This window comes from Vipera ursinii (assembly GCF_947247035.1).
Source record: "Vipera ursinii genome assembly, chromosome: 1".
Classification (NCBI taxonomy): domain Eukaryota; kingdom Metazoa; phylum Chordata; class Lepidosauria; order Squamata; family Viperidae; genus Vipera; species Vipera ursinii.
Window position 1 is genome coordinate 163119098 of NC_139512.1, and position 22089 is coordinate 163141186.

The 22089-nt window shown below is 35.7% G+C and overlaps 1 protein-coding gene across 2 annotated transcripts in view; it reads right to left on the reverse strand.

Moving 5' to 3' along the window:
* ZNF385B (zinc finger protein 385B) overlaps positions 1-22089 on the reverse strand; it is a gene marked incomplete at its 3' end in the record, with an annotated part of 227949 nt that overhangs the window by 22865 nt on the left and 182995 nt on the right. For both annotated transcript variants that reach the window (XM_083376007.1, XM_083376008.1), the window contains 2 exons: positions 20599-20709; positions 2730-2892 (listed from right to left, as the gene is read on the reverse strand). In XM_083376007.1, coding sequence (XP_083232133.1) covers positions 2730-2892; positions 20599-20709 — 274 coding nt within the window. The remainder of the gene's footprint in view (positions 1-2729; positions 2893-20598; positions 20710-22089) is intronic.

A 22089-nucleotide genomic window follows, 5' to 3' on the forward strand; every position in this document is an offset into this window, starting at 1 on the left:
ATTTCTTATTTTTTATTCTACATCCAGCACTGATAAAAACCAAAATTATTCCTTCTCTCTCCTCATTTATATTCATATTTTTTATTGCTGACACATTATTTTCATTACTATCCTTTATTTGCCTATTTAGAAATAAAGCCCATAGGGTGGAAAGCTACAATTTTACCATACACAAGAGATAATATATACTGCTAGTAAAAAAAATTTAGATGCTCAAAATGATTTCAGTTGTATCATTAATATAATACTGTATATGTTACCTCCAGACTTTTTTCATTCAGGTTTTATTGCTTAACAATTCTCTTCAAATTATACTGTATTATTTGTAATATTCCCGTCCCATCAGTGAAAATACAGTTTGATTTCTATCATCTTTCTGTCTAAAGGCAAATGTATTTGACTTGTGCTTGTAACATCACAGTGTTATCTTTAGTTCTATCTTTAGGCCAAAAATGCGATAATTCCTGCAGTTATTGCTAAAGCATGGCTATGAGGAGCCAGTGCAAGCAAACACCTGGCTGAGTTCTCTAAACTGAGTTCTACTTCTCAGACAAGAACAAACACCTTGGTCAGTAGTACAGATGGAAGAAGGTTTACTTGCCAACCTGGTCAGTTCCTCTTTGTAGAATGGGGATGGGTGTCTTGGCATCAGGTTACCCTGGCAGCGTTTACCCATCAGGAGAATTTCCTACTGGTTGTGGTTAAATGGATATAAGCTTCACTATACATATCTGCTTATTCTCAGCTTACATAATTTGTATATGACTTTAGGCCTGAAATAATTTGTAATAGTTATTAACTCTTCTTGTAAGCTAAATTTATATTTTGTAGGTGTATGTGTATATTTATGTGCACACACACACACACACACACACACACACACATCTATAGAGCAAGCGTTTACAAGTGGTGGACTACCTGCAGACTTCAATTGCTCAATTATCGAAAAGTGGCTACTCAATATCCTTCCACTGCAGTTTAAATCCCAAAATAGGCCATTCATATTTAAAAAATAAATATATAGAAGAAAGGTCTAAATCTCTTTAAAGAAAAAGGATATATATATATATATATATATATATATATATATATATATATATATATATATATATATATATATATATATATATATATATATATATATATATATATATATATAAAATCCACTTCAGGTTATTTGTGATTCAGCTATTGATCCTGATATACCTGTTGGTATCTATAGCACTATTTCTAAGGTGCTTCATTATTCCTTTAGATTACATTTATACATTTACTAAGATAAAGGTTAAGAATATGTTTGGTAATATCCACCATTCAAAATAAATTTAAAATCTATTGCATTCCCCACCCCACCCCCGGGTGTGGAGCTAATTATATTTTCATGCTTAGTTTTATAAAGAACTGTAATATTGCAGGTGATGCTTGAACTTTACCATGGATTACAGAATTATACAGAAAGAGCATTCCACTAATTATTAAGCGAAATACAGGAGATATGGGCTTCCTAAAATAGAGAAGAAATAATAAACTAAATATTATTACTTAGAGGTTGCAGATTTATTATAATGATTCAATCCTCCACAGAGAACCCCAGGATCTTGCTCGCATAAGAAGCACTTTTTCTGCCCTCTGATTCATTATCCAGAGCCCCGCCAGCACACTAAACTAGTAAAAGGATGTGTCTGTGAATGTTAAGACTTTTTGCACATATCTCAGCTGCACACATATTAGCTGAGTTTAAGACTGCTGGCACATGATTACTGGATTTGGAGCTCAGGATTGTTGGTAGCTTGCACACAGCCTTTTTTTTTTTTACTAGTCCTCTTAACTTTGATCCTGCTTGCCAACTGTGGGGAAGCTCAATTATACCCATTGCTTTTGCTAACTAATTAGGAGGAAGGGAGGATCCTTTAGTTTCTGACAATAGTAGAACCTAAAAGTAGGGAAAGAGTTGAAGGTAAACGTATCCTACTCATTGCAGTTTTGTAAGCAGCCCTTTTTAAGGGTCAATATTTATAGATTGGAGACAGCAGGTTTGATCTTTGATATTATATCAAGACTGTGGAATTAAGATACGATGTGAATTATTGCGATAGGTAATATACTGCAGGTTACATAAGCATTAATTCCTACTTTGGGGAAAAATGGATCCTATTCACCTCTGCCTATGTAAATTAAACTATGCTATTTTTAATAATTAGTCCAAGATGAGACATGTATTACCTACCAATGGCATAATAAAACAACTGATATTTATAGGTAGCAAAGAGAATGCGCTTGGGGCCATTTAAAAGCAAATAGCATCACACTGAGGGCCAGTGGAAAATAGAATAGTATACAATCTCTCTTCCTTTATTCATTTGAGAGCTATCATTGGAGGCAACTTTTAACACAGATAGCTGAATCACTCTATCTGCATCTCTCCATTAGATCTGCTGTCAGCAATTGCCAGTCACTGGTCATTGACTAAAAGTTTAATATATATTCAATGGGGAATCAGGAAGAGCAAATGAAGCTTCATAGGGAATCTAACCTACCAGTTTTAACAATCACTTTTCATTTCAGAATGGAGAGTCTTTTTTATTACAAATTTAGTTTTTTTAACTATAATTTTACTACAGTTTTACTACAAATATTGGCACTGAAATAGGCAGAGAGCATGTAGACAAAAATCTCATATAAATCAAGAAGGAGAAGCAAAGAATGTATAGAATGAAAATTTCATTGACCTGATTTGTTAGAGATGTTGGCCGGGACCGGCGTAGCAGAGCCGTTCAAGTTAGCCATTGCGTTGTTCTTGGAAGCACTTGCTTTTGGTCTAGTTTTCGTTGCTTCTAGTGCTTTGACTTTCTTGGCATGTTTACTTCCTTTGTAGTGGGCCTCAGCCTGGCTCTACAAAGGAGAACAAATCAGGCTCAACATTCATACTTGGTATCACTCACAGATGAAAAGGTTGAAAAAGAAAAGTTATACAACTTCCAAAAAGAGGCACTACACTCTTTTGCCTAAGAAAAGTTAGTAGTGCTTCATTATTAATATTGTTGCAGGATTTCACAAGACATTTTTCTGACTTTAACTGAGATCTTATTGAAGAGCATACATTTTCATGGATTACAGCAAAAGGATCAAGCTCCTTATTAGTTATTTTACTTATATTCTACTACAGTTTTAATCCATCGCAGGAAATTAAAAGAATCAGATTTGGAAATTAGATATTTATCTCACTATTAAGGGCCCAATTTTATCCACAATTAGAATACAATTCTATTGAAACCACTATGAGTTTGCATTAAGGTTATATAGCATTTGTATCAGCCTTTATGAAAGCATACTTGTTTGTTTATGATGGTCTGTGCCTATTACTAGTCCTGTACAGGACTGCATAACTTGGTGAATATATTATACCAGGCATTTTTGTGGCCTATGTATATGGCAACTCCATTTTCCTGCTCTGCAGCCACCCAGGTTTTATAATTCCAGGCTTATAGTGAAAAAGGGAGCCTCATTGAGCCTCTGGGACTTTAGCCTAAATGGTCAACAAATTCTAGTCAGCTTGGTAGCATATAATGAAATCTATATAGTTACAGCATAAGCAAGCATATTCAGTTTTACGGAGACAGAGCATTTATTATAAAGGAGCAATTCCTTATGACCTAAAAGTTCTAATGGAAGACGTTCATATTCACATTTGAAACAACTGAAGAAATGTTTTTCACTTGTCCCACAGAAATAGATCTTTCTCTAAAATAAATATGAGGGCTGGGATCAGAAAGAAGAATCAATGTAAAATCACAAAATGAGTAAGTATAATAAAGCTATACACATGAAGACTTTCTGTGTTACACTTTTTCTGTGTAGGTGTATATGGAGTTACCCTGCAATAAGATGGCAGCCAAAAATTTTTCAACAAATATATGGAATTGTAGTATAAATTAAATGTATGAGTATTTGTCAATTTTTTAAAAAACCAATCCTCTCTCTAAAGGTACATCATCTCTGAATATATATGCAGAATGATTATTAATGAGGGTATCCAAGGCCGTCTTAACAACTAAAACAGCGCCACAATATTGGGGAAACCATTTTTCTGTATTTAATAATAAACGTCCTAGAAACTTAGGCCTGTGGAAGAGAATGTATCCGTTACTATAACAGATTTATTTCTGAGATATTTTTTAATGTCAGCAAAGAATTAATCTACATTTTTTTTTAAAAAATTGAAAATTAAATAGCATGGTACAGTATACATATACATTTAAAATAACAGAACACATATGCCTTCATTGAACTGTAGATATCAACTATATATTAATAGCTAATATCAGAAGCAAGTGTAATTTTGCACATAGGGCAGGATACCTGTCTTTAAACAAAATAAAAATCCCATTCATTTCAATAATTTTTCCTCTGTATGGAAATGGAAAGAAAAAAGAAAATATATATATCATATTTACCATTAAAGTAGGACTAGACTTTGGTGGCACACATATAGAAACACAATGCACAAGGTATTAGTTGTATTGTGCAATCTGCTGCTAAGAATAATGTCATGGCTGACATGCATTAGGAATACCACCTTTTGAACTGCTTGTGTTGAATTGAAAGCAAGCCATTAAGCCAAGGATACAAGCTTTTCTAGGCGCCAAGGATACAAGCTTTTCTAGGCTCCAAACCCTTCAGGGTGCTGTTAACACTACGTTGCTATAGAAAGGGTGACTAAATTAGTCGAAGTGCAAGGAGGTGCCACAGAACAGTCACTCTGGGACATAATGTAATAAGGAAACCTGGCCACCTGGGTGTAAGTAAGTCAAACAGATGGAATGAAAAGGAAGATGCACATACTGTATACATCTGTGCTCAGTAACAATCCTTGCCACATGTAAATAACGTATCCACAGAATCAGTGCAAGTAAAACATCCATTAAGTTTCAGCAGTTAGATTAAGAAGCAAATAACACCAAACACATTTCCTGTTCTTAAAAGAAGAAAACACTGTATTTCTGTAGGACCAATCATGTTTTCTAAAAACTGCACAGAAAATAAAGTTAAAGTTATATTTATATACAAAAACACATAACAATCGATCACCAAAATATGGACCACAATAAAGATGGTTAAAACTGTTACAAGGTTTTCAGTTTTATCAGTATCATACAAAGGAGATGGGAAACTGCTTAATCAACTGGTGTTTAAGAACGAGTAATTCTAAACTTGTTTATCCAAAAGGAAATTCCTCTGAGTTCAGTAAGGCTGACTTTCTAGCAAGCAAATATTATAATTCTTTAATAAGAATTATATTAAATATAATGACATTATATTACATTACATTGCATTAAATATTAAGATTCTTTAATAAAGAATCTTTTGCCCAAACCATCTTTGAAGTATATAGTACTTAAAGTGCCACTAGATTATCCATATGTAGTATAGCTTTTACTCAATGGTGTGTAATAATATCTGCGGGATTGTTTATATAATAGAAAAAGACGCTTTATGCATCCACGTTTTCAAAAAAGTATTTTTTTCACTGAGTTTTTGGAAGTAGATTAACAGCAATTGTACTAGCCTATTATATACGGTACTTATGTATTATATAATGCACTTGTATTTATAATTATTATAAAGTTACATACAACAATTTTCTGTTGTTCAAAAAGCAGATGACATGTAGGAGCAATAGTAAACTTGTCTATCCTTGCGATAGCAAGCTAGCTATTTGTTGACCAAGAATAGCTATGAAATCTTGAATTGCATAATAAAAATTACACTTAAGATGTTTCCAGTTGCTACTTTTATTATGTAATCATCCTGCATTGTTCATTAAATTACATACGATATACACTCAGACAACTCTGTCTTCCATTGGAATTAATTCTGCATTTCTCTAACATGTTTTCCCCCCATTGTTTTATTTCTATAAGAAGAAAACAGAATTGCTGCACATCCTTTGACTGGTAGCTATAGGAACCATTTGTCTGGAAGCTTTTCTAACTTGTCCCCCAGGCCCAGCTATTTTTTTTTCTGTTCCTGCCATCACATTTCTGGGCACTGTTATTGCTTTTAGCTTTCTAAAGTAAAAAACGATGATGTGCTCTGTGAATAGCATATGTAAACTGACTGTGTCAATAGATGTATCAGCGAAGAAAGAGAGGAGGTGGGCACAGACTGCTGTGAAATTATTTTCTCTCAAGAATTTTACAAAAATGAAAGCAGAAAGCAAAAAGTCCCCGAGTGCCTCTTTTTAACAACGTATTTTTTCTATTACTTCCTTTTCAAATGTCAAGGACACCTCACATAAAATAAATTGGAGTTCTCCTGGTTCATTCATTACCTATTAGAGAACAGAGCAATGTAGCATTATTAAAGGCGGCTTCAGAGCCACATGGGAAGCAATCCGAACTCTCAACTAATCAGTCAATAGTGGCCTTGGTCACTTTCTATTAAATCAGATCTGCTTGCACAAAACCTTGCCCTTGAAGCTGAGTCCTCACCTTATAACGTAGGGTCAACTGCAAGTGTCAACTGATTACTGTATGAATTTGAAGCCATGTCTAGTTATGCCCATAGGTTCTATTCTTCTGTTCATTAGCCAGTAATTACTTGTCTGGGGAATTCCCAAACAGAGAGATCTAGCATCACTAATCAAAATGTTGAATGAATTATTCTATGTTTTACTTCTGGGGAAAAAAATGATTGAAGAAGTGGTAGCTTAAGACAGGAAGGCTATAAAGGAATCTCCTGAACCCCTTGTAAACATCTATGCATAAAGCAATGTAATTGTAGAACAAATTCTCCATTTGGAATATTTGTTTTATCCAGACTTTTTTTGCATCTACATTTGCTTTGAGGGATTCTTGATTTCCACAATCCTATCTCCAGAGATGATGCAACTTCAGGAGACGTGGTTCTTTGGAAATTAAGCTTTGAGATACTCTGAGCACAGCTACTCATTACGGATGGGTAGCAGTGGTGGGATTCAGCCAGTTCTCACCACTTTGGCAGAACTGGTAGCTAATTTTTTGTTGCCCAGGCCCAAAATGGACTTCCGGAAGTGGCATCCACACAGAGAACTGGTTGTCACATATTTGAACCCTACCACTGATGGGTTGTGTAAACCATGTCTCACTGTTTTCACTATAACTTCATTCACAGAATAGCCTGCTCTACTGAAAAGATCCAAGGACAGAATAAAACTAATGTAAACTAAAAAGAAAAAAGAAAGGAATAGAAGGCACAGAAAATAAAAAAATAGCAAAATGGGTCCTTCGGGAGATAGTGCGGCATATAAATCCTAATAATAAATAAATAAATAATATAGAAAAGAAATATACAAAGAAATGCCTTTACTTTTCATCAAGACAAATATAAATAATTTTAACAACTTAGCAGCTTTTCTTGTAACACAACAGAGAACTTCTTTTCATATCCCACCTATAAACAAATCCTGTCAAACAATTAATAATTTGTCATGCAGAAAACTGCCACATAAAATTTTGATCAATGGAAAAAATTATAATGGTCCTGCAGGCATAAAGAAATGAAAAACAGACATAAAAATTACCTTTTCTTGATTCTCACTTTGAGATGTTTCTTTGAACCCTAGTGTAACTTATTTTTTTTCACTAAACAATTTTCTTCCCTTCATCGCGCAATAAAACGGCACAGAGCAAATGTTTTACTTACAGCTGATACATAAATAGTGATATAGACTAGCGTTACTGTGCTTTTAGTAATACATTGCTCTGAAATCTATTCCCACCATTCAACGATGGAATCTTAATAAATATTATTGTGTATAAGCTTGGTGCTTGTCTTCCTCAGCTGTGACTACCCTCAATAATGACATGCAAATTAGCCAATTCTCACCCATTACTCTTGAAATATGCACAACATAAAATATCTGCCCATTATCCCTTTGATTAATCTGCCCTTTTAGCTTCATTCCATGGCTGAGATAAAGAAAGAACACACACTTGCAACTGAAAAAACAAATCAAAGCATGAAATTATGTACAAAAAGTAATCTATTTTCATAGCTATAAATATTTTAGATTTGCTCTTAATAAACAATAGGTTTTTTTTTCTTTTCAAACTGGTTCATATGGAAAAAATTAAAACCTCTCAACTGTAAAATGTTATTTAAAGCCGAGTTGATCTAAATGAAACAAATCATATTCAGAAAGTATGTGCTGACTGCATCATTATTATAAATGATTTGTTGTTTTGACTTTAAAAGTGTAATGTGTACATATGAAACACAACAATCTGCAACTATTAGGGAGAGATTTGAAAAAGATTAATCCAGTTTCATAGTCTCTAGTAGACTATGTAATCAATCAGTTAATCTAAACTATTGGCTAGATCAGAGTAGGTTTAAAATAATTTTGTTGTCCTCTACAGGGAAGGAAAATGCCAGAGTTGGAAAGAGGACAACATAGCAGGGAGATTTGACTTTAAACTATTGGCTAATATCATTATTGAATAATGACTATATGTTGTTCACAATGATTCTAGCTGACAGACTAAAATTAATTTTGCAATTATTTATTCATGAGACTCAGTGTGGGTTTTTCCCTCTGAACTTAGTTAAAGGACAATGTTACAAATGCGTTGGACATTCTGGAATATTTGGAGCAACTTAATATAAAGCAAATCACTTTGATCTTCTTAGATGCAGAGGCGGCTTCTGACAATTTGAACTGGGGTTGTTTGTTCAAGGTTTTAGAAGATATAATGAAATTATTTTGTCATCTGCAAATACTGATATCCTGATCTTTAGTTCCAAAACTTCCAAAGTAATGGCAATACTGTGTATTTATAAATCCGATAGATGAGTGAATGAGTGAATGAATGAACTATTGCAACAATTTAGCAATATTCTATTTAAAAGAAGAACTTCAAACTTCTGTACTAGCAGAAGGGGTGTTCTTCAGAAATAAGCTTTAGGAGTGGACCTATCAGCTCCAGCCATCAATCACGTCTAATAGTCAGGAATGGTTGAAGATCCAACTGAATCAGTGAAGCATGATAGATTTCTTGCATCTACTCTATATGTGAAGAAAATAAAATGAGGATGTCCAGGAATAGCATAATTCTTTAACTGAGTACAGTACTTGCAGGACTATATTTTGAGGATAATGTCAAAAATGTTTGGAAAGAAATTCTGCATGTGATTTGATAATTGTGTACTTATGTATTATTGGGTGTATCTGTTTATATATGCCAACATTGTTTAAATGTTTAACATTACAATTTCATATAAGTCCAGCTATTAATTTTGTGTATTTGTTTTGATCTGAGTACAAAAACTGGATTCCTTTCAGCATATTATGTCAATTTTGTTTTTCCTGCAGCTGTGAATCAACTTGTCTGAATCCCAAACTTAAAACGAATCTGATATATCCTCTTTTGCTAGTGACCCTGCTTGTGCATGTACAAGCACACAGAGACAGCAGGAGGAACCCTCAAAGCAGCTATGTGAAGCCCAGAGGTCATGACTACTTTAATACTTTGATAAGCATACTTTGCTTCCGCCAGCACACTTTGCAAAACGTTCCTTCTGAATTTTTTATGCAAGCTTCTGCCAACCTAGCAGTTCGGAAGCACGTAAAAATGCAAGTAGAAAAATAGGGACCACTACGGTGGGAAGGTAACAGTGTTCCGTGCGCCTTTGGCGTCTAGTCATGCCGGCCACATGACCACGGAGACGTCCTTGGACAAGCGCTGGCTCTTCGGCTTTGAAACGGAGATGAGCACTGGCCCCTAGAGTCGGAAACGACTAGCACGCACGTGCGGGGGAACCGTTACCTTTACCTATGTCACAATATATATATATTTCCAGCACATCCTCTTCCTATTAGTTATTAACAATTGCAATTGGTTTATGGAAAAAAGCAGATCGAGTTTTCTGATAGATTCAGTGATTAAACTGACTAGAAAACGGGCAAAGTCTGTGTCCCTGCAGTTTGCTTCCACCAAGAAACTGACAGGAAGAAGAAGAAGAAAAAAAAAGCCCTAGGCTTCAAAAAATCTCGATGAAATGTACAGAAATTAGGAAAATTTGAAAGTTGAATAGTGAACAAAGAGGTCCTTATTTAAACAGTATTAACTACAGCCTGGAAAAACACTTGGCCTTTTCTAATGTTTCCTACTTTCTCTGCAGTTATGAGATCTGTCCCTTGTGGTCAAATTTCAAACGAAGTGGAAATTTTGCTAAATAGCTTCTTATGTGCCTATCAAGTAACACCTACATTCTGGAAAACAATCATCCCTGTGATGCCTCAGATGAAAAGGGTTTTTTCTGATGCAGCTGCTGCTTTAATTTAATGCATTTTAAGTATGGCTCCGTTTACAATGCAAAACTAAATTTGGGCAGCCAGCAAAACAGACTGTAATATGTGAACATGAGCAGTAATTTAATTCTGTTTGTCTCTCTTAAGGGGGATGTTTGTGACAGTCATTCCACCTGTGTGGGGTTTTTTTGAGATATTCTCCCATATTACAGAGAACTGAACTTTATCCAATCCCTCAAAGTTGCTGGGTGCAACCACATCCTGTCATTTCCACAGATCAGTCAGGCCGGTAGTATTTTTTTTTCAACTAACTGGTGGGCTTCTGACTGTGTCTCTCTGGGGGCTGGGGCAGAGGGCTTTTGATAGTTGTCCAAGTAGAAGATAAAAACTTTAATCAATTCACAGACAAAAACAGCTCTGGTTTCTCTACACCCCTTTGACCCTCATCATATTTTTCCCCACCCATTTTATTCAGATTCATATTAGACATGCAGTCTCAGAGCAGCAGGGAATGGGGGAGGGAGAGAGATGCCATAAAGTTATTTTAGTTTATTTTTATTGATTTTTTTTAAAAAAGGAGACAAACCCATTTTTGTTAATTCACAGCCAGATACGTGGGATTTGTGCAGGAGTGTGTGACCTGTGGACGGTGCCCAAGAGATGCTATTTGTATCTAGAAAGGCAAAGGCTGATTGCTTGATATCCTCAGGAAAGAAGCATTAATTAATATGTAGACAGATATGGCCACAATTGAGTCAGTACAAATGTTAATGTAGATCAAGAGAATGGAATGAGAAGAGGAAAGAATTCTGAGTCATATGGAGCCTCTTTTCCCCCCGTTGATTGCTCTCTGATGCCCACTTGGTTGGAGATACTAAAAACAGTGCAGAAAGAACCATCAATCCTATCTGCCTGGAGGGTGTGGAGGCAAGACCAATGCTGCCCACCATCCTCTCTCCACCTCAATTTTTATTGCCTCTTGCATTTACTGCCCCTTGCATCAACTAATTAATGTGAAACAGATTATGGGTGAGAATAAGGTGAACACAGGAAGCCTAGCCGGATCAGTGTTGCAATAGGTTAGCTGTATTAAATAGAAAACAAAAAAAAACCTTTTGTTAACAGCTTTGTTAAATAGCTGGTTTTGAAGATAACTTTCAGCATATTAGGCCCCTGCAGCCTGTAATCATGTAATATTTCTGTCATGTTGGAGCTGAAGCGTTCATCATTTTGTCAGCTCTGCTTGTAAAGCAGAGAATTACCTTCACAGACTTCTTGAGATTTATGCTTTTAATTACCTCCTATCTGCTTCAATACCTTCCAAACTTAAAAAAGAATCAATATAAATAGGCTTTTTGAAGGAGGGGGCACATTTGACAAAAATCCGGCTACCCAACTGACAGACATTTGACATTATTGATTCTTTTCTGGGTTTTTAGCACCAGCTGATAATTAGTGGCAGTAGTAGTAATAGTTAGTAGTTGCTGTTTAAATCTGGCTATTAGAAATAGTGCAGGCAATGAAGATCCATAAATTAACAATTTGTAACAATTGTTGGAATTTTAAACTATTGTTCCATTGTTTTAAAGGCTCTTCCTTATGCGTTATTTTTGTACTGGGCCTCCACTTAGGTTTAGGTCAGGGGTTTCCAAACCTTTTCAAGCTGCAAAATGTTTTTTTTTAAAAAAAGAGTCATGGAACACCTGATCAAGATGCAAAGCAAATGAGTAATTTAAGTAGTTACTTTTTTAAAAATTTGGGGGAGCTTTAAAAAGTTCTTATGGAACCCTAGGAGTCCAGTGAACATAATTTGAAAATCACAGGGAATGAGACTCTTAATCACTTTGTTTTCAATCTGAGATGCTAGATATCTTTCTTGTGCCACATGCACCCCTATTAGTACACAGTTGATAATGTCAGCTTTGCCTGCACCAATCATCTTTTGGAAAAATAGGGTGCCAAACTGAGATCTCTCTGGCTTCCTTCTTTAAAGTTTGATTGGCATTTTCATCCCATTCATCTACTTAGTGAGTGTATAAGCAAAAGAATTTGTGGGCTGCAATGAGTTATATTTTTCCATTACTTGGCATTATAGAGGTTGTTTCAGGGCCATTCGGCTTTCGACAAAACAGCTGGTGCAGAGCATAGCTGTCACATGGCAGATGGTAATAAAGCTGTGCATTCTTGAAACTGAGCTAGTTGTGATTGTTATACCCTCTGTTTTTATTTGAACTACCTCTGTTGGTGAACACAAACAAAGCACAGAAACATACAAAGGTCTGAGTAAAATCTGCTGTTTAGAGTAAAATCTTACAAAAAAAAGAAAATAAAAGATTAAAGATTTTCTCCACATTTTAAACATTAGTTCAGAACTAAGAATTGGGTTTAGCTCCCACTGATTGCATGGACAAATGTCCTCTAGCTGAGAGGCCCCCAACCTTTTGGGCACCAGGGACCAGTTCTGTGGACAAAGATTTTTCTGAGGACCAGAGGGGGCGTGGTTTCGTGTGCTGCCTTGCATCCAGCAGATGGGGCTTCACTTGTTTGCGCAGCCCCGTTGCTGGTGTGTGACGGACCGGTGCCAGTGCACGGACCGGGGGTTGGGGACCCCTGCTCTAGCTCAATCTAATCCTGGTGACAATCAGCAGCTCTTCCATGGACGTTCCAGGAATACTGTCCATCCACCATCCTGTCATTCATCCATCCATCCATCCATTCCCTCCTTATTTTCATAAATAGCACAGGATGGCAAATATACCAATACTCCTTCCTCCCTGTTTCCCCACTTGTGAGGCAAGTGGAGCTGAGGGAGAATGACTGCCCCAAATTCATCCAGCCGGCTTTCATGTCTAAGGCAGGGCTAAAAGTCACAGTCTTCTGGTTTCTAGGCCAGCACCTTCACCACTGCATCAAATTGATTCTCATATCTCTCTCCAACTTGCCAAAAAATACTGTAAGTTATTTCTTTTTCTAGGCAATCATATCCTCACATCCAATTTCCAATTTCCTTTTCAATTTCTGCTTCTTAATCTCTAGATACCGATCAGTACTTTTTTCTTCCAGGATCAACTGAGTGGTTCTTCTTGTATTACATGACACTCCTAGTAACCTTTTCCAAAATTTTAATATTGAACATTAGCCCAGATTTTTCGCTTTCCATTTTTACTTTCAGAATGAGCTGAGACTTTATTTGTGGCCTAAACCTAACCGCTTTTTTATTTCAAAAGAGAGTAGCTTCTTGTTCGTTGTACAGGTTAATCAGAGGAACAATAATGTGTTCTGATACACCTATTGGCCTTAGTGTGCTGTATTCTGATGAGAGCTATACAGTAGCTGTACTATGGTCAATAAAGGAAATTCCTTTATTAAATTATCTTGTCATCTCCATCATCCATCTTGCATTATCTATCTCATTATATGTGTATTTATCTGTTGCTTTCGTATTTCTCTTTCCACACACAGTTCTATTTTTCATTGTAAGACATAGCAAAAAACGTTGCTTGTGTGACAAACTGGTAGAATGGCGCATGTTCACTTTTCTTATCATTTTTTACCTATTTGCTGGCATTCTTTATTGATATATCTTTTATTGTCCTTTCTTGCTTGATGTTAAAGATCTGCATTCTGTCAACCTGCATCCTTCTCGCTACCCAAGGCTTTCATCTTTTGTTTTTCTCTGGTTATTATGATAGCTTGTTCTGAAAACCACTTGGATCTTTTTTTTTTGAACTTTTGTTCCCTCCCCATCCCTCTTATCTGCCCATGGGCTTCTTAGTTTCTTCTTTGCATAAATTAAAAACCTTCAATCTGTGCATTACATTGATTTGATATTCTGACTAGATGCCCTCCAAGTTAAATCCTGCTGGTACAGCTTCTGTCTTTAATTTTCTAAGTTTAACTGGTACTTTTGATACTAATAATTTATGGTCTATACCACAAGCTGCACCTGGAAGTTTCCTGGCTGAACAGACTGCACTTCCTTAACTCCCATTTCCTATTACATAGTTAATTGGATTGTGATGTTGTCCATCTAGTTATGTTCAGGTGTAAGGACTACTTTTAAGTTGCCTGAAGTAGGAATGCTTGGCAATGAAGAAATAATTTGCTATATAAAACTCTATTAACTTACCTCCTGCCTTACTATGTTTATCTAGTCCAAATCCTCCTGTGATTCTAGGTTCTTCTGTTTCTGGCATTCTAATATCCCATTTGCCCTACTATTTTTTCCAGCTGTTGCCTTTATCACCACTAAATCACAGAATCTCTCAGTGTTTTTCTCCATCATGTCTGTAGTAGAGATAAATTTGTATAATAAACATAGTGGTCATTCACTTATTTACTAGATATGATCTTGTTTATGGAATTATAAAATCTGAAACTTATTTAAAGAGTAACTGACACCAAATCAATTCCATCAGTTGTAAGTTATGCTCTTTTTTATTTTGCAGGGTAAGCAAGAACATAAACATTTACTTTTAAAAAGAGCATGCTAACACGATATACGTAAAAGAGAAAACTTACACCATATCAAGATATATTTATATAGCCATCTATCAAAACATTAAGTAGAATGAACTGCAACTTCAAAAAAAAATACCTTTCCTACATATCCTTTCCTGATGGGACTTCACTTCTCCCCAAGGGAATAATTCATTATTATTGCTTTATATTTAATTTTATTTAATAATTTAAATATTAACAGAAGTCAGCAAGGGCTCCTTAAGAACAGATCATTCCAAACAAATCTTATTGCCTTCTTTGATAGAGTGACTACATTTGTGGACCAAGGAAATGCTGTAGTTACAATATACAAGTTCAGCATTTGATAAAGTAGGTCATATCCTACTTCTTCTTAGGATGGAACAAGATAGAACAATGCAGGGTAGGCAGTACCACTACCAGATGGATCTGTAATTGATTAACCAACAGTGCTCAGCATGTGATATTCAATGAAAAGATTCAGAAGGATCTTGACAGACATGGATCCTAACCAACAATATATAATTTAGTGGTAAAAAGAAAATGTTCTGCACTTAGAAAAAAACAAACAGATGCGCAGGTACAGAATAGGTAGCACCTGGCTTAGCAGTAATGCTTGCAAGAGGGTTTTAGGTATCCTGGTGGAGCACCACTTAAATATGACCTGGCAAAAAAGTCAACACATTCCTAGGCTGCATCAACAGAGGAACAGCATCAAGATCAAGGGAAGTGACAGTACTGCACTCTACCACACTGGTGAGGCCACATTTGGAATGCATCCAGCTCTGGTCACAACAATATCACAAAGATGTTGAGGCCCCAGAAATAGGAAACAGATGATAAGGGAGGTTAAATCCTATGAAAGAGGCCAGGTATGTTTAGCTTAAGAAAGAGGGGAGATATGACAGTTGTCTTCCAATACTTGAAGGGCTGTCGCAGAAAACTGAGTGTCAATTTACTCTCCATAGCACTCGAGCTTAGGACAAGAAGTAATGGGTGAAAGCTCATCAGAGGAAGATGCAATCTGATTTTTTTTTTCCTGATAGTAAGAATTTTTAAGCAATGAAACAGTCTGCTACCCAGATTTGTGGGTGGTTAATCACTGGAGATTTTCAAGAAAATATTGGACAACTATTTGTCCAAGATGGTATGAAGACTCCTGCCTTGGGTAGGGGATCTCTAAGATCCCTTCCTCCCCTATGGTTCTATTTATTCTACAAATAGTCAAGTTTATAAAACCTTTCCACAGGCCAGCAGGGTTGAGGCCAAGAAAACCACGTTAAACATTTTTGTTACTGTTGTTCTGTTAGTTGTCTAGAGTAAGCTAGGAGTAGGAAGGAGTAGGAAGGGTTTGGCGGAATAGGAAAACATTAATAAGGAGAATGACAGAATATGAAAAACATTGATCCTGTATAAGATATTTCGAAACCGTGATGATCAACTGCCATTGGACGTGTGCTGATTTTCATATTGCATTCAACTCTAAAGTTTTTTCACCATGATTGCTGAAAATTTACAGCACAATTTCCCATTCTTATTAAAATGTTAAAAATAAGTTAATATTGATATTGAATAATATAAGCTTATTTTTATGCCACTTCAATTGAGATTTTGTTGTTGGAAATCACCCTGAATCCCATGGAGTGGTATGGCAGGATGCAGGTAGTCCTTGACTTACAACCATTTATTTAGTGACCGTTTGAAGTTACAACAGGACTGAAAAAAGTGACACGACCGTTTTTCACACTTACAATCTTTGCACATCCCCATGGTCACATGATCAGAATTCAGATGCTTGACATCTATTTATTATGGTTGCAGTGTACGGGGGTCATGCAATCCCCTTTTGTGAACTTCAGGCCTAGAAAAGTCAATGGGAAGCCAGATGGACTCAATAACCATGTTACTAATTTAACAATTGCAGTGATTCACTTAACAACTGTGGCAAGAAAAGTTGTAAAATGGGACCACACTCAGTTCACAACTGTCTTACTTAACAATGGAAATTTTGGACTCAACTGTGGTTGTAAATCAAGGACTATCTGTATAAATCTAAGCCTTAAGGTAAGTCATTATAGCATATACTATTAAGATATGGTTTCAGCTATAATATTAAGTCAATCCAAAATGAGCACAGCATTTGTAAAAATCTGAAACTCTGTTCCCGAACCCAGAACAAAATATAAAATCCTAATTCTGTTACTGTATGTAAGTACAAAGCACTGCATTTAGCAAAGACTGACTGTTATTTTTAAAATCTTGGAATAGTGCTACTTTGTGATGAAGTACTATGCCTTACAGCAAAATTTTTCACAATTACAAAACAAAACGAACACACGAACACCCTAAGTTTTTTTGTTTACTGTTCTTCGGATACCTAGTACATATTTCATATTACAGAGTGATCAGATATATCAAACACTCATAGACAAGAATATCCTGAACCATTTCTGCTTTGGAGGATGCTGTTAAACCACCCTCAGAATTCTACTATGTTGTTCTGTGCAGGGGAATAGAATGATCAGGTATTCTTCACACTTTTGTCCCTAGTCAAACATACCTGGAAGAGATTTTAAAAATATCTGAAATCATTTGCTGAACAGAAAGGCAAGCCTCTCTTGAAAGGAAAAAAAAGCAGAGACAACATGGCCGCCTCATAAAATTTTAAACGTCCCTCACACTTTGATGTTTTTAGTCAATTATTTTTCCGTTATTTACTTGCTTAGTAAAGCCTTCTGCTTTCTCATTTTTTTAAAAGGTCCTCATCTCCTAAAAGTCTAAGAGTTATTCCAGTCATCTCAACTTTTAATTCATAGCTGTGACTGTATAGAATTACATTCTTGTTTTTTATGTCACTTTTCACATCTGCATTAATGTAGCAAACAGTATTAATGGCAATCTCAGTAAGAAGCCTAGTGCTGTTTTAAATGTAGTATACAAGGTAATTAATTACCTGGAAGTTAACTGCTGAAAGAAAATTGTTAATTAGATGAAAACCATTTTTGTACTTTTAAAATATTTTCCTTTCAGCAACAGAACATATTAGAATTTATTTAAACATCCTTTGGGCTCTATTGTAGAATTTATATTTAGGTGTTCTTCTAAGTTATTCCTTCCAATATGGTATAAGCCAAGCGTGCTCAAAGAACAATTCTTATTTTGGCTGATGCAAATATTTAAATTAGAGATGGGCAATCTTTTTTGGTCTAAAGTCTGATTCAGTCTAAAATCTCACTGTGGCATGCTGAGGGCTGCACTCCAATAGTGAGCAGCATGAAACCTACATTAATATTTAATAAATTAAATGAATAAATATATTAAAAATTCCGTTAGCCAACCACGTTTCTAAAAAGTCTAGAAAAAGATCGTGAACATCTTAGGTACTTCCAAAATATATTTTTTCTACCTTTGCATTCTTTCACAAAATGAATATAAATTTTTGATACTGCTGCATCTCCCACCCACCCACCCCCACACATGGAAAAACCTAGCTGTATTTCAGAAGAACAAAGGGAAAGCTTTATGTTTACCTAAATGTCATGATTTCTGACTGACTAATCTCTAAAGTAAGAGAATTTGGATACACTACCAAAATAAAAATATCACACACATATTCAATGTTATGTCAAACCATATTTTATGATATTAGAGCCATTCTAACAAAGCCATTTGAGCACCATGTGAATCCATCCTTGTTTAGAGTTAGCGTCCTACATAAAAATATGGGAAAAATTATTTTCCAAACTTTTGTAGCCAACCCCCACCGTCCTCCCACCCCTATCTGCAATAAGAAACATCAAGCCCAGAGGACTTAGTGAGAGCAGAAGTTTTCAGAAATGCCATGCAAACAAAGTATTAAGTGGAGATGCAGATGGAGAAGAAACCCAAGGCAATTCAATGATTATTCTCAGTGGCATGTGCTAAATATTACAGGATAGCAGAAAATAGAAAATGAATGAAATGGATTTTGGGATAGAGAACTTCAGGTGTTGATGAATAATAACCCCCATCTTCCCTGGGCAGTATGGCCATGTTAAAAAATGTAAGACCCAGAAGTTCAACAAATGTGCAGTGCTACAGATTTCCCAACCAGAATGGAATTACAAGTAGGTGGCAATTAGGGTGACTTCAAATAATATAATGTTCAGTTTAGTGTGAATTGTAAATTGATATCAAGTTGTGTTTAATGCAGTTAATCAGTTAATGTCTACCTATGACATTAGAATTGAGGCAAGTGCATGTGCAGTTTTAAATGCTATTAATCTTTATATGTATAAAATGGGGGAAAAGGAAGATTCTGTTAGAGGAAAACAGTATAAATTTTAAATGAAGAGGTTTATTACTTTACAGCAAAAATTTGATGCAATTAAACAACACAAACATGGTCCAGGAAAAGCTATAATAGGACAAGATGTTTAAATGTCTAAATACTTGGCAGATTTTTTTGGTTATATTTTGCTTTATATAATTACTCTGTTTAATTTAATTTAGAAATTTAAATTAGAAGTACATACTTTTTAATCTTTATTATAATATTTCATTAACATATATATAAAATATTATGTTTTCATTTTTTTACAATTATTAAACTGGAAGCAATTGTCATATTTTCCTTAGAAATATCACTTCAGATTTGAATAATGTGACCTTTTCATGGGATTCATTAACCCACTAGTTATTTTCAACATTTACTTTTGGATGTTTAGTGTCATTATTAAAGTAAAAGCCAAGCATAAAGACAGAACTTTGTTCATAAAACATATTTTAAAAACATTTTATTATTTATTTATTCATTACATTCATTGGTAAGCATGTAATAAATAAAATAATATTTTGATTACTTCCCCTTGCCTATTTACACACGAGCAAACCTGAAGTCAAAAAGACTTACTGTGGAATAAACATATCTTGGATTGTACTGCTAGCAAAACTATCTACTGTATTTAATTAAAAATCATTCTACAATGATTCTTTGACCATTTGTCTTATAAACTAATTTTCACCACAGCATTTCTGCCTGCAGTTTTAAACTGACTGAGGTAGCAGGGAAAATGTATGTAGTGTTAGTAATTTTTGCTTATTGTACATGAAAGATTTATCTATTCATATTAATGCAGTCTAATCAACTTAGCATCTAGCAGATATTGGAAGGACTACTGAATGTATTTAAGAAATATAAACATTTTTTAATCTACTGATATATATGAATCAGTTTGGTATAATGGTTGAAATACCAGGATAGAAACCAGGATAGTGGGAGTTCTAGTCCTTCCTGAGGCAGAAAGACAGCTGGGTGACTTTGGGGCAAACTACCTCTGAAAACGTTTCCAAGAAAACTGCAAGGACCTATCTAGGCCAGTCACCAGGAGTCAACAGAATAACAGAGTTGGAAGGGACTTTGGAGGTCTTCTATCTAGTCCAACTCCATGCTCAGGCAGGAAACTCTTTAGCATTTTAGACAGATGATTGTCCAGTCTCTTCTTTAAAATGTCCATTGTTGGAGGATCCACAACTTCTGGAGGCCAGTCATTTCACTGATTAATTGTTCTGTCGGGAAATTTCTCCTTAGTTCTAGGTTGCTTCTCTCTTTGATTAGTTTCCATCCATTGCTTCTTGTCCTGCCTTCATGTTCTTTGGATAATAAGTTGACTCCCCTGAGATATTGGAACACTGCTATCATGTCACCCCTAGTCCTGCTTTTCATTAAACTGGACAAACCCATTTCCTGTTTTAACCTCGGCTACCTTGACTAAGCTTCCTACTTACCTATCTACCTTCTTACCTACACACACACAAGCATACACTGAACAGTAATTAAAAATACTCACATCAGAATTAAAGCGAAGTTGACACACATTGCAGGAGATGACTTGTTTCTTCTTTAGAGGAAGTGACACGCCAAAAGTGTGGTTTATGACAGCTTTTTGAACTGGGTCCATCTAGGAAACAAATAATAGCATATCAATGTTCCAAATAAAATCTTTTGTTCCTGAGAAAGTATGTTGTTAAAAAGAGCTCTAAATTGGAAGTAATGACTGCAGTGAACTTTTATTTTCTATTTGGCTTTTCTGCTGTGGCAAGTTCAAAGCAGCTTATCAAAGTTTTCTGCTGTCTTACCATTTGTGCTAAAGAAAATTGGTTCTGATACGGAATATTTGTCACATGGCATTACTATAATCCCTTCCTGACCTGCTGGAGCTGATGGTGTTTGAAAGTGGATGGTGGCGGAAAATCTTCTCCTTTTGGTGTTCGGTGACGTCAGTCTCCTTACCTCCAGTCCTTGCTCTGGAAAAACTCAGGAATTCATGGCTTTCATGACAACCACGGGCTTGTCTGAAGTCATCTTTAGGCCAATTTATATGGGCGGTTATAATTTAGATCTTGTGTTTGCTTTAGAGAAGATCTTATATTATCTGGAAATGGAGAGGCTTTTCATTATTCTGTTGCTATGATTGGATCATGCAATTGGATCAACTGTAACTTGATCCAGTTACAGTTAAGAGTAACACATGATAATCAGAGGGCAGCAGGCCTGATTTGGATGGCCCATCCCCAGTCCCTAAGGGATCCTGTTGGGGAGTTTCCCAGCTCACTGCCAAATAGTTCAGTTTAGTGCCTGATAAACCATTGACATTGGGCACCGAATTGGATACTGGAATCTATTGCCCACAAGCAGCCTCTTGCTAGGTGCAATTTCCTGGCTGGCAACTTGGCTGCTGAGACTCTCTTGAGAATGAAACATCAGAAGCAACACTTGAAATGCTGGATAAAGACAAAAAGTATATTCAACCAATCTCAAGTATGTAACTATGTTGGGACCTTCACTGTGGCATTAGGCAGGTGAAACACACTTATTTTTCCTTCTTTATTGAAGTGGCAGAGTATTGTCAGGTGGCCCTGTTCAACTTTACTAACTCTCTTTAAAGGGGAGTCATTAGACAGATTGCTCATCTGGCCACTATAATTATTTGCATAGCACTTTGCCAGCAAAGTCATTTTGGCTCTTAATGGATAAAGTCTGTATTAATAGCTAGCTTTGCTGTCTGTAATTCTTTTTGTGCTGTGAGTTCTGATAAATTAGAACTAGTGAAGTTCTGCTGAATTAGACTATCCTCTAGCACATGTAGGTTGGACTCCTGCTCAGTCTTGTGGTCTCGAATAACTATTGTCTGATCTCCAGCCTTTTGGGATGAAGATTGTTAAAATGGTGGTGACACATTAGCCTAGAGCAGAGGTTCCCAACAGTTTGGGCACCAGGGACCAGTTTCGTAAAGAGAGGTTTTTCCCCGCAGACTGGAGGGGGCGTGGTTTTACGTGTT